General features: G+C 35.4%; 1 protein-coding gene across 1 annotated transcript in view; it reads right to left on the bottom strand.

The window, feature by feature from the left end:
• DPY19L4 (dpy-19 like 4) overlaps window positions 1-19,768 on the bottom strand; it is a 57,642-nt gene that overhangs the window by 4,520 nt on the left and 33,354 nt on the right. Inside the window, exons 9-17 of the mRNA XM_068525649.1 lie at window positions 17,864-17,995; window positions 17,664-17,762; window positions 17,033-17,106; window positions 13,881-14,039; window positions 12,840-12,959; window positions 7,577-7,697; window positions 5,208-5,264; window positions 4,406-4,488; window positions 1,705-1,837 (exon numbers count right to left, since the gene is read on the bottom strand). Of these exons, the coding sequence (XP_068381750.1) occupies window positions 1,705-1,837; window positions 4,406-4,488; window positions 5,208-5,264; window positions 7,577-7,697; window positions 12,840-12,959; window positions 13,881-14,039; window positions 17,033-17,106; window positions 17,664-17,762; window positions 17,864-17,995 (978 nt within the window). The remainder of the gene's footprint in view (window positions 1-1,704; window positions 1,838-4,405; window positions 4,489-5,207; window positions 5,265-7,576; window positions 7,698-12,839; window positions 12,960-13,880; window positions 14,040-17,032; window positions 17,107-17,663; window positions 17,763-17,863; window positions 17,996-19,768) is intronic.

The raw sequence follows: 19,768 nt of genomic DNA, 5'->3' as shown, positions 1-19,768 counted from the left end.
AATCACTGATTATAAAGATTAGTCACATGTTATGAATTATAGACAGTGTCTAATTCAAATGGTATGGTCTCACTTATGGAGTTCAATTTGAATTTTATTTTAACAAAAAATTTATTCAGTACTTGCTATGTACTAGACACCATATAGAAAGACCAAGATTTGAAAAAAAAAATGGTTCCTATTCTCACAGCCAAGTCACATAAAACTAAAAACTCTAAAATGTTTAAATTTAATTAGAACCTAATTAGAACTCTGACCTAATTATAAGTGATTCTGAAATTCTATATTAGGACAAAGACCAATCAAAAGACAACAAAGAAAACAAAGCCATGTCAGAGTCTGTTGGCTTAAATCCACAAAAAGTAAAGTTTAGAAATATGCAGTAGTGTATCTTCTAAGCAACACTACCTTTTCAACCGCAGCAAATACTAATCAGAGGCAGCTGTTGTCTCTCAGGTAAATCACTGCGAGGTAGATCTCCCCGTCTCTGACCTCTCCCCTGCTTCAACTGTTCCCTGACCTTAATTAACTCTAAAACAGATCTAAGGTTCCACTCCTGGGCTTATGAAAGGTCTTTGATGACTCCCAAATGCCTCCAGGGCAAGTCTAAATTCTTAAGCATGACCTTCCAGGTCCTCCAGAATTTGGTCTTATTTTATTTTCCAGTTTCATGGCCAAACAAATTTCAAGGCTCATGTGACTTTTTTAACCTGGAATCACTGTATTCTTTTTCCAAACAAGTTTCTAGTCATCCTTCAAAGCCCAGATCAAGCAAATGCCCTTTATGAAGACTTGGATTTTTGTAGGCAGAACTGACTGCTCCTGCTTTTGAACTCCTCTCTACTTTCTGTGGTTATATGTGAATGTGTGTGCGCACATACAATTATAATTTAATAGTACATATTAATACTAGCTAACATTTAAATTTTACTGTTTCAGGCATAGTGCATTATCTTATTTAATTCTCACAACTAGGAGGTAAGAACTATTATTACTTCCAGATTCAGAAACTTGCTCAAGGTCATAAAGTTTAGAGTCTAACCTTTGTATTAGAGTCTAACTTCTATACTGCTATACTTCCTCCTTAGCTTAGAGTATACTTAAAAACTATATGAAATTCTCTCCAACTGAAAAACAGAATATTTAGAACTCAGGTTCAGTTGGTCATTACCTTCAGATATGAAGTTACCATTTAAATCCATACCAAACATTCAAAATAATACATTCTCTGAACAAGAAGCAATTAGATACCATACTAATGTTATACTAAAAGTTATTAATAATAGCCCATAATGAAAAATAAATCAGTGTTTTATAAGCAATAATAGAATTTTGGCTTGGAAATACAAAGTGTATAAAGACATTAACTGAAAGCCTTCCTTCAATAATTTGATTGAGAACAATGATATTCTCAAAAGAATGCTTCCCTTTATAAAATATTACACATCAGTCCCTTGAAACCTTGTGGGAAATGAAATGTTTCTCCTAGAAACATATCCATACTTTCCATAAAACAAAGAACTTCATATTCTAATGTTGGCCTCTCGATTAAATGTATTATACAGCTTTTTTAAAACTAAAGCTAATTAACTCTTCTAAAATTGTCTGGATTTTCCTAGCTAACCAGGAACATACGCATCATTACAGAACTATACTAAGGAGTCATATAAAAATGATCCAAATGTAGAATCTAAAATGCCTTACATTTTCATTTCTCTTGAGAAGATCATCATCATTGTAAAGAGGCAAGCTTGTCACCATCCATCCAGTGCATAATTTAATCACACCCATTAACTGTGGACTTCCTGCAAAAACAGCTGCAACTGGAGCTTGCCTTCTGCAAAGAACCATAAAGATTCACACACTGAAAAGGTAAGTATACTATTTAGATCACTGATTTATATCAATTCTGAAATACCAAGCAACTTAAAATGTATTGCACACTTAAGTTTCAATGTCAGTTTTCATTTCATTTAATTTTTGGATTTATTAAAAAAAAAACTGAGCATCTATTATGTGCCAGAAACTTTTCAGAGTGCTAAAGATAAATAAATATTTAAAAAAGAGAGGTGGGAGGACAAGGTCCCTGCTTTGAAGAGGGAGCAGGGGGAGAGGATAAACATATAGGTCAGGTGGTAATAATGCTATTAAAAAATAATGCAGGGTAATGGGAGTGACAATTCAATGCTGATACTGTGAATTCTCAAATTCATCTTTGGCAAATATTAACCACCAGAACCCAACTCCTTCCAGATCCATCTATCCTCCTGCTCCTTCCCTACCTTTACCCATATGTCTATCTCCAGATAACACATGAAGGACTTCCCTACTCCAAATCATAATCCAAAGTCCCAGATAGATGCCACTCACAAGACAGGTCCCAAAGGGCTGCTCTTATGTCCTGACTTATTTATTACCTCCCTGTATTCAACATTCAGCATCTACCTACTATGTGCTAGTGATATTGTCAAGCTATGAAAATAAAGAGACAGCACACAGCCACTGTCCTCAAGGAGCCCCCAGTAATGGGGAAACAAAAATGAAACAGAAAAATCACAACACAGTGACATAAATGTCCAATCATTTGATGTAAAAGGTCCAATGTTTAGGCCTTTGCTGTTTTTGAAAATACTGTGGTAAATCACACACAAAAAATGTGACTTTCTCTTTTGTTAATGACAACACAAGGTTATATAATCAGTGTTCCACAAAGGTAAATACAATTCACAAAAAAGTATTAATAGGCAGTAGTTAAGGATGATCTAAAAAAATAATAATTTTTATACATACAAGAGGTGTCATTATAATAACGAGAACTTATAATAAGACCTATTATTCTCATTTCTATATACCTATTCTATAAACCTATTCCTCATTTCTAGAAACATTTTTTGCCTTTTTTCCCCTAGTATCCTGGCCTTTTCTGAGAGTGTTTCATTCCTTTTTCAAGTTTTAGTTTCTTCTTCTATGTGTTTAAAAATTTTCAAACTATTTCATAGTCTCTATCCATAGGGTAGACTGGTTGGAAAAATGGTTACAATGATTCTTTTCTACAGATATGCTCTTGGAGGAAACACTGGTCTTTGTCATATGACTTGTTTTGGCCAATAGGACAACAGCAAACATAATTTGAGCAGAGACTTAAAACATGCTTGACCTTGCGACTTGTCCTCTCTTGCTGCTCTTGGGAACTCGACAACCACCACCTTACGAATGAGCCCAGTCTCACCTGGGCTGGATAATGAGAAGCATGTGGCTAAGTCAACTCCATGACCTCAGCTGACACCTACCCAGTCTAGACATGTGAGAAAGGCCATGCCAGACTATCCAGTCCCAGATGAGCTAGCCCAGACCAGAAGAATCCTACCAATTGCTTCTACTCAGCTGACCACTGAAATGGTGCAAAATAACAAATGTTTATTGTTTGTACGCCACTAAGTTTTGTGGTAGTCCACTGTGCAGCAAAAACTGACACAAGCAAATTTTATTATCAGAAGTTGCTAGAAGTCTACTTCTATTGCTTATCACAACCGACAACTGATTCTTGCTGTGTTGAACTGTTTCTTCATGTGTTTTGTAACTTTAGAGTTTATCTTCATGAAGCTTTATTTGCGAGATCCTGGGTAGCCTGGGTTGAGGATTATATCAGGCACTCCAGACCATCCCAGAACCACTTTTTATGCTAATCTCTTGATATAGGGTTTCCTGGATTAGACAAGTATAATTTCAAACTACAAACATGTGAATTCAGATGCATTGCTACAAATTCAGGAGAGACACTATTTCTGACCAAGAGCTGAAACCAAGGAAGACGTGCTTTCTTATCATCTTTCTCTACCACTTGATGGCTGTTTTGTGATAGTCCATCCTCTCACTGATAGTGTAGCCCTTTGAGGGTCCCTTAGTTATATATGTATGTTAGGGGAGGGAACGAGGTGTTTCAATTAAAATTCCCAGCTTCTATAGTCCCAAGAGCACATCTCCTGTCGTATTAAAATCTGCATGAGTGTTAAAATTAAAATTAAAAATCTTGTTAACCTTGGTTATCAAGACTAGAAATCCACTGCTCATTCATCTCCAACTCCGGTTAAAAGAAGCATCTCTTGACTATCTAAATAAAAGAAGATTGGTTCCTTTTTATTCCACATTTCTAGATGTTTAACAGCTAGAGTTTCATATCTAAAACTTATCAATACTATATTTTGATGGAAATGAGTTCAATTAGAAAATTAGAATTGTATATCTAAATGAAAACTAAATATCCCTAAAAATACAGGGTAAAATCCCTGAGATTTATGAGAAGAACTTGGAAAAGGATTAATTTATTATTTCCCCTGAATCCACTAAATAGCATCCAATGATTAATTAATAGCTTAACAACAGTCTTGGGCAGTTCAGTTCTTACTTTATCCAGGTCATAAGTTCCACCGTATCTGGGTCATAAAATTCTTGTAGTTCCATTAATTCTGTCATTAATCTTGGAAAAAACTAAAATACAAAACAAAATCCCCCAAACCTGTAAGTATTTAGAAAGTTTAAAACTGTTTCAGAGTACTTCCAAAGACTAAGAGGCCAACTTACGACAAACAATGTTACAACACAGTTCTCACACAGAAAATGGCAAGGATTGCTTTACTTTCCTTCAGTTTCCTGCTAGTTCTTCTCAGCCCGAATAATCTACTGTGTGGTTAATTCACTGCCTACGCTCAATACATAATTTTATCCACCAAACAAGTAATCATCAGTTGTATCTTTCATGCACATGCACACTGAATAAATAAGTAAGCAAACAAATAAATTTCAGATCAAGTCAAATAATTCACAGGTTTACTGACAATTAATTTCATGTTACATTACGATAAGCCAAAGAGTTTACATTATTTTATAAATATTTAAATTGGGGGATTGCCAAAATACTTTTTACTATTTACTAATAAATACCATTTATTCAGCCATTTCCTTTGTCAATTATAAACTGAAATAATACCAGTATTAGACTACAGAAAATTGCATCAGATGGCATTGTAAAAATGTTTTACCTCTTCTATCATGTTCCTTTTGGTAGAAGATTAGGTATTATTAAGTATATCACGCTTTATTTTGTTAGAATACTGTTCCAATATAAGTATCCTACACACACATATAAATTTATCACTACCTTATAGATAACATATATTTTCATCTTATGAAAAATCTAATTTTCTTACCTCTTTCCATAAGCTGAGACCTATTATAGTAGGGACAGCCATGCTCAGAATAAGAGCCTAAAATGTTAAAGCAAAAAGGGTTATGGATAAATACATTTCAGAATGTACTACAGAGGCACTGACTCTATGACCAATCAAATATTCTTACAGTTATAACAATTTCAGTCAGAGAAATTGGAGTCAGCATGGAACCTAGTACACAGAGTGAGATGGGTGAAGAATAATAAATTTTATATCAAGCTGGAGACAAAGTGAGAAATACATATTTGCAATATAAATTTAAGGCAGAACATAAAAAGGGTAATGCACATCACAATATTTAAAATAGTAAGTCAATATTTGACAATTTTTCCAGGAATTTAACTTATGAAGAGCTTACAAAAAACATTGAACTGCTATGAAAATAGCTAACAACAACAACAAAAAGACAATGAATTAACACAGGAAAAATAGCCAATATACATCAATATACTACTATGCTAAGATAAGAATGCATAAAATCCTCCGGAAAAAAGACTGGCAAAACACAACATGACTATCATTAGAGATAATTTATCATCTTCCTACCAAAACCTGTTCTCTTCCTATTGTCCTATGTCTATTGGTGACCCCACAATCCAGTCACACAAACCCAAAACCTAAGAAACATCTATGATTTCTCCCTATTCTTCATTCTCCCATACTTAATGAGGCACCAAATCTTATTACTCTTCTATTTTTTTCACTTCAGTGTAGTACAGTATTAAGTAAATGGGCTTTGGAGCTAGAAGAACCCGGGTGTGAATCATGGTTCTTACACTTACAAGTTATGTGATCTTGGGTGAGTTATTTAACCACTTTATGCCTTAGTTTGTTTGTCTATAAAATACAGATAATAAAACTTAACTAACAGGGTCTTTGTAAACTTTGAATAGCATATGAAATGCTTCAAACAGTACCTGACACATAGTGAGCTCTCAAAACAATTGAAGTTTTTATCGTTTCCATCCTCCATGGCCTGTACCTGGGTGACAGCCCCCTTCCTGATTCCAGTCTTTCACCCTTAAGCCTATCCTTCACAAAACTATGAGGGTGAGCTGCGAGAAAATGTAAGGCTGACTCTCTCCCGCCCTTGCATAAACATGTCAATGTCTTCCTACTGCCTGCGGGATAACACCAAGCACGACAGGACACTCAAAGGCCTCGATGACCTTACCCTCCTAGACCTCTCCAGTCTCATTTCTTGACCACTCTTACCTCACATTTTATGTGCCAACAAAACTAAATATATTGTGCTTTTTCTTTACCTCTGTTTTTATTCCCTTTGAATACATCAAACGGAATAAAAGGTAATCCCTAAAAAAACTGAATTAATTAGCCCTTCTCTGTTCCAACAGCACCCTATCAACACTTCTTATCTGTTTTTATGACTGGGAGACTGTAATCCACCTGATGAAATTAATCTCTTTGTTTTCTCTTTTTTTTTTTTTTGGCCGCACCACAGGGCATGCAGGATCTTAGTTCCCCAACCAGGGATCGAACCTGTGCCCCCCTGCAGTGGAGGCGCAGAGTCCTAACCACTGGACTGCCAGGGAATTCCCCTAATCATGTTTTATTTATCTTTTTATTGCAAGCACATTACACATAGCGGGCACAGTGTAAATGTTCCATTCTCACTGAAAACATACCATAGTTCTAAATCAAACTGAGAAAAATATTATCAAAATTAATTTTTGAAAGCCTCTCACGTTGATTCACTTATATTTTTACCTTCTATTTTTTAAGTAGTCTGCATTGAAACACACTACTTTTACAATCAGAAATTATTAAAAAATGTTTTCCATAGAATCTTTTTTTCTACCTATAAATCATAATGCGATTTACTCATGCTATTATTTTTCATAAATTTATTTATTTAATTTATTTATTTTTGGCTGTGTTGGGTCTTCACTGGTGCACGCAGGCTTTCTCTTTCACGCGGGTGAGTGGGGGCTACTCTTAGTTGTGGTGCGCGGGCTTCTCATTACGGTGGCTTCTCCAGTTGCGGAGCACGGGCTCTAGGCGCGCAGGCTTCAGTAGTTGCAGCAGGTGGGCTCAGTAGTTGTGGCTTGTGTGCTTCAGTAGTTGTGGCATGCAGGCTCAGTAGTTGTGGCTCATGGGCTCTAGAGCGCAGGCTCAGTAGTTGTGGTGCACGGGCTTAGTTGCTCCACAGCATGTGAGACCTTCCCGGTCCAGGGCTCGAACCCGTGTCCCCTGCATTGGCAGGAGGATTCTTAACCACTGCACCACCAGGGAAGCCCTACTCATGCTATTTTAATTGTATTCATGTGGTTCCCATTTATATAATTCAAAGAGAAACAAGAACTTAACACAAAATAACAATGACTCACCAACAATACTGGGTGTACAGTTCGTAATCGAAGCCACTTGAAAAGTGTCATCCAAAGTTCAGGAGAACATACACCAAATGCTGCTAACATGCACACATAAGGAGTCCAGAGGTATTTCAAGCTGGAAAAGACAAAAAGAGTCATACATGAGCTATCTTATAAACATCATCATTATGTGATTTCTCTTTTGAGTTCTTTCCTAATACTCATGAAAATACCACAATGTTGAAGGAGAATGAAAAAGCTTAGCCTCTAATTTTCAGCAACATATTGTTACTCACTTCTTAAATAATCAAGAGACATGTGGGTTACTAAAATGAGGATAAAATAAGACATTAATATAGATGAGGTGTAGTAAAATTGTACTGTTGGAGAGAATATAAACTGTTATACTTTTTCAGAAGGCAATTTGGCAGAACCTATAAAAATTCTAAATACCCCAAGACAATCCCATTTCTAGTAATCTAGCCTACAGATATATTAGCATAAATGTATAAAGATATACATGTGGGGTTTTAACTGCAGTATGTTGTTTTAATTGCAAAAAAAAAAAGAAACCTAACTATCCTTCAACAGGCACTGATTAAATAATAAATCCTTATGAAAAACAAAAAAGCAAACTGCAAAATTTTATGTATACTGTTACCCTAGTTTTTGGGTGTTTTTTTTCCTAATGTACATATATGCAGTATAGCCAAAAAATAACATCTGAAAAGATATTGCTGACAGTTGTGACCTCTGAGGACTGGGACGGAAGGATTTTCATTTTTTACTTCATACATATCTATATTATTTGGGTTTGTTACACAATCTGCATTATTACTTTTGAGATTAATTTTTTAAAAACAGGATTGAAAAATTGGGGCCCTTAACTTAAAAAGATTAAAAATCCAGGTGTACAGAAAAATGAACTTGTGCAAATAAAAGGCAGGACCTTACTTTAAGTTGTAACTTGTAGAGGAAACAAAAGAAACCCATCACCCTAGGTGATGGTAAAAGCTGAAGACAGAAGAGGAAGAGTTTAGAAAAATTTGTGGATGTCATTGCTTCACACAGATTATCAAGGAAAAATAACAGCTCAGAAGATAACTTTTGTAGTTAAGACTAAGGAAACAATAAGATCCTTCTAAGATATATTCTTTGATGACAAACTCAAAAGAGACTAGAAGAATATGAGGCCAGAGTATAAATGTGAACTATTTTGGTTTTATAAAAGAGCAGAGCTATGAAATGGGGAAAACAAAGTAACATTCATCTAATAAAAATTTATTGATCATACACTTCAGGGTGACCAAAGTACTAGAGAGGAAAAAAGAAAAACAAGACATGGCTACAGCCCTCAAGGAGGGCTTTATTAAGATGGAATAAAACTGAACACATGGGAAACAATTAGAAAATAAGTATAAAAAATTTTATATAAGGTCTAGGGTGATATGAAAGCAAAAGGACCAATTTGAGAATGTACTTAAGGTTTAAAACAATGAATACTGAATCAGGCTTTGAGAGAAGTAGTTGGATGTATATAGAATACATGTTGCTAAGACAGAGGAACTGCATTCGTTTCCTCTGGTTAACCAGTATCTCCTCCAACCAATAACTTCCCCATTTCAGAAAATACCAAACCTATTTTTCCAGTCAGCCAGAAACAATACTAGAGTCTGCTTTATAACTCCAGGACAGACTACTCACATTGAACTACATGTATATGACATCCCTTGGAACACAAGCTCTCTGCTCTAGACATTGCACCATTGTGCCAATCCACTGATTTCTTCGTATCCAACCCCTCCTTACCATTTTATTTCAATAGCCAGCTAATTAACATCTCAACTTTTAAATTCTCTTCCAATTCAACCAAATGCCAGATGAATCCTTTTCAAACATAACTATGAGAAGACATGTTCTGTTCAAAAATCTTTAGTTTCCCAATACCTACAGAAATAAATGAAAACTCACCCAAATGGTTTTCAGGGCCCTCTAAAATATGGTCCTGACATACCTTTTCAGTTTTTTCTCCTACTACTTCCCTAAATGATTAGAGTTCCAGCCAGAGTTTGCAGAACAATCTCAGTGTTTCCATTCCATAATGCACACAAGTTTCTCCCTCCTGGTAAAACTGCACCCCTCTCTAGTTGCTGCCTTAGCCTCTGATTCCCTTTATAGCCAGACTTCTTGAAGTCTACACTCATCTCTCTTTCCTCACTGTCTTTTCTCTCTGATCATATCCTTTAAAAACTCTTCCTTTGGCTTCTGAATTGCAACTCTTCCTAGGATCCCTCCACCACAGTCCCTGCTACTCCTTATTTAGTTTCCAATTCCCAAATATCTTAGTTTTGGCCCCTTTACTCCATCTCCATTGCTACTCACTTCTAGATTCTACTATGATACCTTCTTCACTGGTTTATCTTCCTCTAATCTTGTTTTCCTCAAACCTTTCTCAATCATTGCTGCCAGACAGATTTTCCCTAAAAAAGTAAAGTTGATGATGTCAAATTTCTGCTTAAAACACTTGATCTGTTCCCTGCTTATTTTTCCAGACGTGTCTCGCTATTTCCCTCACATTCATCCCATAGTATTGGTTCCCAAAAAATACTTCTTTTTCCCAGATTATTATACACGCACACACACATACACACACACACAGGCACATGAGAAAACTGACAGCCTGGCCAATCTCTATCTCTCAAGACTGTGGCCCTGTTTAGAAAATCTCCCTTAAGCTGATTTCCCCTACCTACCTTCCACAAGTGAGTTAGTACCTCTCCTCTGGATGACCAAAGCACCCTCTGTATACCTTTCTCATAGTATTTTACTTTGTTCTAGCTCTTGGTTTACTTATCTAGAATAGGAACTCTTTGAAAAGATTCAAAAAGACTAGATTTCATTATCTCTCTAATCCCTACTGCCTACCTGGTAGAGTGCCGGGCACCTCCTAGGGGACCATGCAAGTTATCTGCATGAATAGATGATCATGTGTTAGAGGTCTAGTGAGTAAATTAGAGAATTAAGGACCAATGATAGAATAATGCAGATTACATGTTCAAAAAAGGGATCTTGAACTTAAAATGGCAGATCCAACAATGAAGAATGGTGGGAATAACAAAAAGTTCTTTTTCAGAGAGAAATAAAACTGGGGAAGGAGGGGAAAAAGGTAAACCATGCTCCAAAATTCTAGTACTACAAGGCAACAAGATGAGACTCAAACCCTGAATCACTTAAAATATTCATGGATTAATACACTTCTTCATCCTATTTAGGCACTATGGATTGCTAACTATTAGAGTGAACCTTATTCTCACTTCAAGTTTCCATAGAGATACCCCCTAGTCATGGGTTTGGCAGTCTGATAAAGTCTGTGGACCCCTTATAAGAAAACATTTCTAAATGCATAAAATACATGGGCTTACAAAGGAAACCAATTATACTGAAATACTGATATCAAATAATAAAATTTGTATTTGTAATACAGCAATATTTGTACTTGTTTATTAATACATTAAATGCAGGTCTAATAATTACTATAATTTTGAAGTAGTGATGTATATAAACAATAGTCAAGATACCTGTAAAAAACCAATACAATGAGAAAATAACTATGCTTCGTGCTGGTGAAAGCACCACGGGTACTGCTAAAATGACTGTGATTCTGTATCTGTATTCGTAATTAAAGGAAACTTAAATCTTATACTATATCAATACTCTTCACCTCTCCCTGCTTTCATCCCCCTGCCTATATTTCAGAGCCTTAACTGCTCCTCCTCGTGGCAGCAATTTATCTGATCTGTGAGTGTGAGGTGACACACAGTTGAGCATGCTCAACCAACACTTATAGGCTTTTACATTTTGGATCTTCCTTTTGCAGCATGGGTGTATATAGGTGCAGCAGGCTTACCAAGGCTCTGGCCATTCACGAGGGAAGGCCTGAAATTTAAGGACTACACTCAGTTTGGGGTGGAAGATATTCAAAGGCCTTTTGGTCACACATAAAAAAGAGTTCTCCAATGCAACTTTTATCAGAATCAGAACCATTCAGATGACCAAAATATATTTCTCATATATATTTGGTTTTTGACCACGGGTTTCTGGCTCACAACACCCAAAACCCTTGGAATTTCCTAAGTGCTGAGAGCTTAAATGTATCTTTTATTATGTTAATGAGGTGACTTTCAGAAAGCAGCTAAGAATGGGGACTGGCTGCCAGTGGAGCCAACCAGGCGATGAGAGGAGGGCTGGAACCTTCAGTCCTACCCCCTAGGCCTCTGGGGAGGGGAGAGGCTGGAGGCTGAGTTCAATCACCAATGGCCAATGATTTAATCAATCGTGCCTATGTAATGAAGCCTCCATAAAACCCCAAAAGTACAGGGTTCAGAGAGCTTCCCGGTTGGTGAACATGTAGGGATTTCTCTCTCCTGGAGAGAGCATGGGAGCTCCAGCCCTTTCCCCATACCTTGCCCTATGAACCTCTTCCATGTGGCTGTTCCTGATTTATATCCTTTGATAATAAACCAGTAATCTAGCAAGTAAAATGTTTCTCTGAGTTCTGTGAGCTGCTCTATCAAATTAATCAAACCTGAGGAGGGTGTCTTGGGAACCTCTGATCTATAGCCAGTTCACCAGAAACACAGGTGACAACCTGGATTTGTAACTGGTTGTCTGAAGAGGTAGCAGGGGAGTCTTGCTGGACTGAACCCAAGCCTGTGGATTCTGACGGTACTTCTGGCAGATAGTGTCAAAATTGAGTTGAATTGTAGGATACCCAACTGGTGTCCAGAGAATTGTTTGTTGGTATGAAGAAACCTCCTCCCCACTTTGAAACTGGGTGCTCAGAACCATTTTATACTCCTATGTCTTATTTCTCATCTGAGTCAAACCTCAAAGAAAAGGGTATACTGAACCCTCACCCTCATAACACCATTTACCTCTCCTTTGCTTATCAAAGTTATAATTTTATTTTTGTGTGGTTAGCATCTGTCACCTTCATTAGACCATAAGTTACATAAGGTTAGAGATTCTTGTCCACCACTGTACCCCCAGCACCTAGCACAATGCCTGGCCCTTGGAAAACATTCAATAGTTTTTGAACACATAAATTAATAAGTAAATATCGGTTCATTGTACTATAAACACCTCTCTAAACTCCAGTTAGATTAAGGTTTTTTTGAGTTTTTATAGTGTTTTATAAATGTGTTCTTGAAAGTATCCACTAACTACCATTAGAAAGGACAATTCTTTGTAAAAACAAATGGCTCAAATATACACTTACCCTTCTATAATCATTGCAAGAGAGCCCAATAAAATAGTGTGAATCACGTGATAAATTATTTCTGGCCTTTCTCCAATTTGTCCATCTTCAAGCGTAACAGTTTCTTTCAGGGACTTACCACTACTGAAAGAAATGTGTTTTTTACTACTTCGAAAATATTTATTTGAAAAATCAAAGATCTTTAATATCTTCATAAAAAAAATACAGGTAGTTCTTAAAATGTGAAAGTATATTCTTCTGGTCAAATACCTAACTTACATACCTCCAAGTCTTTGAAAATGGCTTTTGAAACTTGAAGACAATTGCCTCAATAAAGACTAAACATGAAAGTTCAGGAAATATAATAAAAAAGATACACAGGTTCCTTTTCTAAGATGAATTATCACTAAACTAGTGATTGCTAAATCAATATAGTTAAATAATAATTTGAATTACTAAGTTCTCAAAATTAAGATACTACACACAACCTCCTTTCAAGCTTGATAAAAATATTTTTAAATAGTCAAACCTTATAATTTAAAATCACTTATACTACTAGTTTCATGTAAGTAGAAAAAATTATGCTTACAGTAAGTAAAAAATCTGAGTAAAATAGTGAATGAGTCTGTAAAAGTTTAACTGATTATTTAAATATTATTCCTGCATTAAAAATGGACATTACAGGGACTTCCCTAGTGGTCCGGTGGGTAAGACTCCACACTCCCAATGCTGGGGGGCTGGGTTCGATCCCTGCTCAGGGAACTAGATCCCGCATGCATGCCGCAACTAAGAAGTCCGCATGCCGCAGCTAAGGATTCCATGTGCTGCAACTAAAACCCGGCACTGCTTAAATAAATAAATATGGATATTACATATTTAGATGTATAAGCTTAAATTTGAATTTTATCTAGTTAACTTATAATGATATTTTACACACTGATAAAGAGAGAATTCAATTAGAAACTCTAAAACACACAAATATTGGAAGGATATTAAAAATAAGTTTTATATATTTCCATAATTTATTAGTTAGGAATATGATTGGTTCTCCCAGGTACTTACTTAATTCTCCTAAAAATAACTTGAATCATAGAAAGAAAACAAGTAATTAACACTAAAATATAGAAAGGTAATAAAGAAGACTGTGTCAATCGCAAAAAAAATTCTTGAGATGGTGCCTGAAGGGATTCTTGACATAGGAGCCAATTCATTGTAAAATTCCTACAGAAAACAAAAGCATGATATTAAAATCACAGATGTTTTAAAGTACTGAACTTAAAATTATTTTTTTCATCTCAGTAAAAACTAAGACAAAACTAAACACATTTCCTAAATCCATTAACTTACAACAGCAAGGTCATACCCTTTATAAATGAAAATAATAGCATTAGTAACCCTCCTCAACAAACTGCCCTAATAAATTTAAAACTACTACTTTTTTATGATCCAGCAATGTGACCATCTCTAGAACCCAATACAGTTTTAGGGGAGTTTTACTTTCTATTTTTACCTGGAAGATAACAAAAAAATTCAACTGTCTAACCTCTAAAAGCACTGTCCAGTATGATAGCCACTAGCTACATGTAGCTAATAGCACATGAAATGTGGCCAGTGCAAATGGAGATAGTCTTTAAAGCACAAAATACACGCTGGACTTCAAAGATAAAAAAAGCATGAGAAAAGGAATTTAAAAAATACAAAATATATCTCAATCATTTTATATTGCTTACACATTAAAATAATATTTTTAATATGTTGGATTAAATAAAGTACGTTATTGAAATTCAATTCACTTGTTTCTTTTTACTTTTTTTAATGCAACTACTAGAAAATTAGGTATGCAACTAATGTCATATTGTTATTGGACAGCCCTGTTTTATATTGATAAATGTAACTCGACTAGGACCCATTTTAAAAAGAGGTATCTAATTATTAAGACAGAAATCGTAAAATTTGAAATGTAAGTTTTTTGGGCTATAAGAGCCCGGATAAACTTTTTTTTTTTAACCCACACTAAATATAATCAACAAGCCTCCTAGTTATACGTAGATTTATCTGCATTCTCACTCCCAATCCATCTTCAACCTCCATTTAATCCTGAAATTCCTAGCCCTGGGGGAGGAGGTAAGCGATGGAATGATGTTCAGGAGTGCTCATGGATAGACTGAGAATGCTTCATAAATCACTGGGTTTAAACTAAAAGGTCAAAGTTTCACAATGTGCCAAACAGCTATACAACTGTATCAAAGAGGCTGCCATCAAAATATTTTGTACCTAGGACGAAAGCACTTTTAAAAAAAATCTGCCTACTAAAGTAACTAATTCTATAAGGTCTAATTCAAATTCCAATTTAATGATATTCTTTCCATAACCCCAGTCTCAATCCTTCCTTCCCCATATTCCCATGGTAATTTAATTATCCCTTTATTATAGTGCTTAACGCAATCTGCTATGTGTTAGATTGCAGTCATTTTTGTATCCCCCAGAGTACCTGGCCCAGTACCTTGCACATTAAATAAATATTTATTAACACTTCTTTACTGATTCTTAGAAGTCCGTCTCAACAGAAATGTTTCCTGAAATTCTGGTGAATTACAAATCCTGATATCCAACTGGCACATTTGCGCATAAGGCACTTATTATTTATACCACCCATGACATTAATTGTATAAAAACTATCTAATGGGGCTTCCCTGGTGGTGCAGTGGTTGAGAATCTGCCTGCTAATGCAGGGGACACGGGTTCAAGCCCTGGTCTGGGAAGATCCCACATGCCGCGGAGCAACTAGGCCCGTGAGCCACAACTACTGAGCCTGCGCGTCTGGAGCTTGTGCTCCGCAACAAGAGAGGCTGCGACAATGAGAGGCCCGCGCACCGCGATGAAGAGTGGCCCCTGCTTGCCGCAACTAGAGAAAGCTCTCGCACAGAAATGAAGACCCAACACAGCCAAAATTAAATAAATAAATTAACTAAAAAAAAAAAAAAAAAGATTTAAAAAAACAAAAAACAAAACAAAACAAAAAACTATCTAATGAGCTGGCAATATTCTTAAGGACAAGATTAATAAGTTTTAATCTTAAAATACTCAGTATATTACCTTGGAAGCCTAGTACCTGACATGAGGAACAAAGGCGCACTATATAACATCAACTAAGAAACACTGGACAAAAGCAGACCTTAATGCTAGGCTCATTCTAGAGTCTTCCAAGGTTAAAGAGAAAGTCAGTGAAAAGGCCATCAATTATGGAGGTCTGCAACCAACTTTTACTAGTTGCCTACTGAGTGTCAGGCCTACAAATACACCTGAAAAAGACATGGTCCCTACCTTTATGAAGCACATGGCCTCTTAAAGGATCCTTTTATCTTAGTAGATAGCCATATACGATTTACACTTCAGAAGATTTCTCCAGTGTTTAAGCCATGTCAAACACTTGGTTAACTGATATATCACAACATAAAATTTCATTCACAGTATCTAAAATCCCATGGAATCCCAGCAAATGATTATAAGATTCTACGGTCTACTATATGAACTAGAGATATATATAGGTGAATATATATTTTCTGTTATGCAAATGGACTCTATCAGTACATAAAATCATTTATTTCATTTTAGATTTAAAAAATGCATTTAACCAACAAACAAAAGGTACAACACTATTTTTGAATTTAAAAAGTCAGCTTCTGGTCCAATCCACTATTATGACCAAAGGTAAGATTCTTTGCTATGAAAGAAATGTCTTACTGACCACCCCATTTTTAATGCCTATGCCCTTTTTTTTTTTTTAAGTATAGATTTGGAGTATATCATGAACTTTTTTCTTTTTTTAATTGAACTATAGTTGATTTACACCCATACTCTTTGTAATATAACATTTTGCTGGTTAGTGGTTAAAATTTCCTTGGTTCTTTATTCATTTTAAATCTTTAATTTATTCTGACCTTAGATTGTATCATCATTCCTCATCAAGGAAAGTAGCCTCAACATACTGTGATGCTATTGAGGTTTAAGTATATCTAATTTTAAAAGACTTAAATGAGATTATTTTTCAAATGAGAAAAGTATTAATGTCTTATTTCTTCTAGATATTGTAATATCCCAAATTATTTTCTAAGTGGTATGTAATTAGGTGTATACTCCCTCCTTTGATTATTTTTGCTCTTTATCTTCTAAGTGGTATAGAGTTAGGTAAACTTACATAATCTAAAACTTACTTAGTCATATTTAGTCCAAATTTTACTTCAAGGAATTTCAGCATATGTCCATTTTCTTTGTGTGGGACAAACATCTGAAGGAGAAAAACACTAGTTACAACAAAGAACTATTAGCTAAGTTTATAGCAATATGCTTCAGTCCAATACTAGAACTAGAAAACACAGCAAGACTACAAAACAAAAAATATGAATTAAAAATACATGATGTAACTATGAAGCAAGGAGATTTATTGGCATAGTCAATCACATTACCTTATAGTTAAGCATAAAACTATAATGGGGTAGTAAGATTTTAACCTTATCCCACCTGGCTTAAATAACTTACCCACTCTTTTGAATGTCTTTTACTCATCTGAATTTATTCCATATACTACTTAGTGTTAATTGGGTAATGATGACATTTTAAATTAAATGAAAAATAAAGTGTAATTTTTTAAAAGTATTTCTATAGGAAAGACTCAGAATCCTATTTTCTCACCTAATATACTAGGTATGATTATTGTTCAACTAAAAACGTTACTGCACAAACTCTATTACTTTGCTATCCCATTATTCTAGTTAAAATTTAGCCCAGTATATTTCATTATTCAATTTGCTCTACCACATGAATCTCAAACACAGAGTTACTTACCTTCATTATAATATTCAATGTCACTGTCAGAGTACACACCAAGTAAAAATTAATCACTTTCATTATTTTAGCCACGAAAGTTCCTTTCTTCACATTCAGCTATGCAGGGGGGAAAATTATATGAACAAAGAAGTGAGGTTTAAAAAAATTAACAATTTAAAAATTCACCCCAAGAATGATAAAAAGGCAATTCTAATTACCTGAAGGCACTTAGCAAGCATTAAGGCTATTACAAAACTTAATAAAGGAGATACCAATAAAGCTGAATTCTCAAACTGCAGTAAATATCCCAGAAAGAGAGAAAATATATAGATTTTATAAACTTCATGAACCTGTTGGGACAAAAATAAAATGAATGAGAATAAAATGAATTTTATTGTACATCTTTTCATTAGATAAGATTTGACTACAATTATAAAGTAAATGCTCTACTATAATTTTGGACAGTATTATATTTACAACCATTCAATTCGTAGTTTTAATGCCATGGAATGTAACTAATTTATCACTTCCTTTTTAGAAAGAACTCTCCGCAAACGAAGTAAAAAGCTTTGAAACCATGGATGTCTAAATTAGACTGGAAGAACCTTCTTTAATCCCAGGCTCTGACTTAATTTCACTTGGTTTGTCTTGTCCATCTATGCAACATCGAGCTGCATAAATCAAAAATCATAACCGTTAGCAGCAGTTCCCAAAACCTACCCAGTGAAAATATACTCCCATGAAATGTAGCACCAGAGAAAAGTATTTTGCACTTGGTCCATTTAACAGTGACAATAAGAAAGTTAAATTCAATTTCCTAATAGAAGATCTCCCAGGAAAGTTATGTCTTACTATATTTCTTTTCTAAAATTCAATAGTATAATAATTTAATCTATCATAAAATAAATTCTTTTTAGAAAGGGGAGAACTAAGACAAAATATAGACACTAGTTGGGGGGAGGGGGAGGAATCAAAAGGCAGAGTGTTAAAAGTTAAAACAAAAAAAAACCGAAAGAAAAAAAATCCCTAAAAGGCCAGAGCCATTTTTTAAAAAGATACCTCACTGTCGGGAGGCTGAAGCAATGACAAGGGAGGGCATTCTGGGATCTTCTGGGTTCTGGTAATGGTCTATTTTTTCATTTTGGCTGCTGGTTCTCTTAGCTCCAAACCTATCCCTCTATCCTGGCCTCGTAATGCTGGGGCCGGCTTCTTCAATCTACATTTCTGCTTTTTCATTTGGTTCCCTATTAATCTCTGCCAATCCATGCTAGAGAGAGATAATAAGGTTGGAGGAGAGAGCAGGGGCGTGTTCCTTACTGCAGCCTGCAGTTCCTGGGAGGATCACCTCAGCAATGCTTCTTCACTCCAACAGAGTAATTCCTTCCTGTTAAGGCAGCTGGATGCAGCTGCAGTTTTCCTAACACTTGAAGAACGAGCTTTATCACATCTTCTTACCCCAGAGATGGCAGAATCAGCTGGCCAGAGTACCATTCTCAGAAGTCTGGGTCCCATTTCCACAGAGCCCTTCTTCCCAGTTCAGAGATACCAGCAAAGCTGAGTAGTGGCCCTTCCTCAGAAGTCTGTTACAGCTCCACAGGTTTCCCTCCTCTAAGCTTCTACGTGTTAATAATTCCAAATTCTTCCTTTCAGCCCTCAGCTCTAGGGGTGGTAGCTGCTTCCTGAAGTTGCTGCCTCTATAATACTTTCAGGTACTTATTACCTTTTCATTTAACAAGTTAACAACTTTATACTTAGTTAATGATTGTTTATATTAAATTCTCTCTATTGAAATAACCTAAATGTTGGTACTCATCAGAATTCTGGACCATCTGAAGAAAAGGAAGAGAAGAGCGAGAAGATTCCCAAATTTCTGGCTTAGACAACATATTGAATACTTAATACATGTTTATAAATAAAGAAAAAAAGATAAAAGAGGGCAAAAGAGAAAAAGATAAAGAAACAAAGGAACAAAATGTTTATGGGAACCTTTACTGCTGACTGAAGTATAAATTGATATAACCATTCTGGGGAAAGGCTTGATATCTTTAGTTAGATTGAATACGTACACATCCTTTGACTTGTAACTCCACTATGAATTTGACTTGTAATTCCACTATATATTC

Source organism: Eschrichtius robustus, chromosome 17, assembly GCF_028021215.1.
Source record: "Eschrichtius robustus isolate mEscRob2 chromosome 17, mEscRob2.pri, whole genome shotgun sequence".
Taxonomy (NCBI): domain Eukaryota; kingdom Metazoa; phylum Chordata; class Mammalia; order Artiodactyla; family Eschrichtiidae; genus Eschrichtius; species Eschrichtius robustus.
Note: the sequence above shows the minus strand (reverse complement) of the source record. Positions and strands in the feature narration are given on the sequence as shown.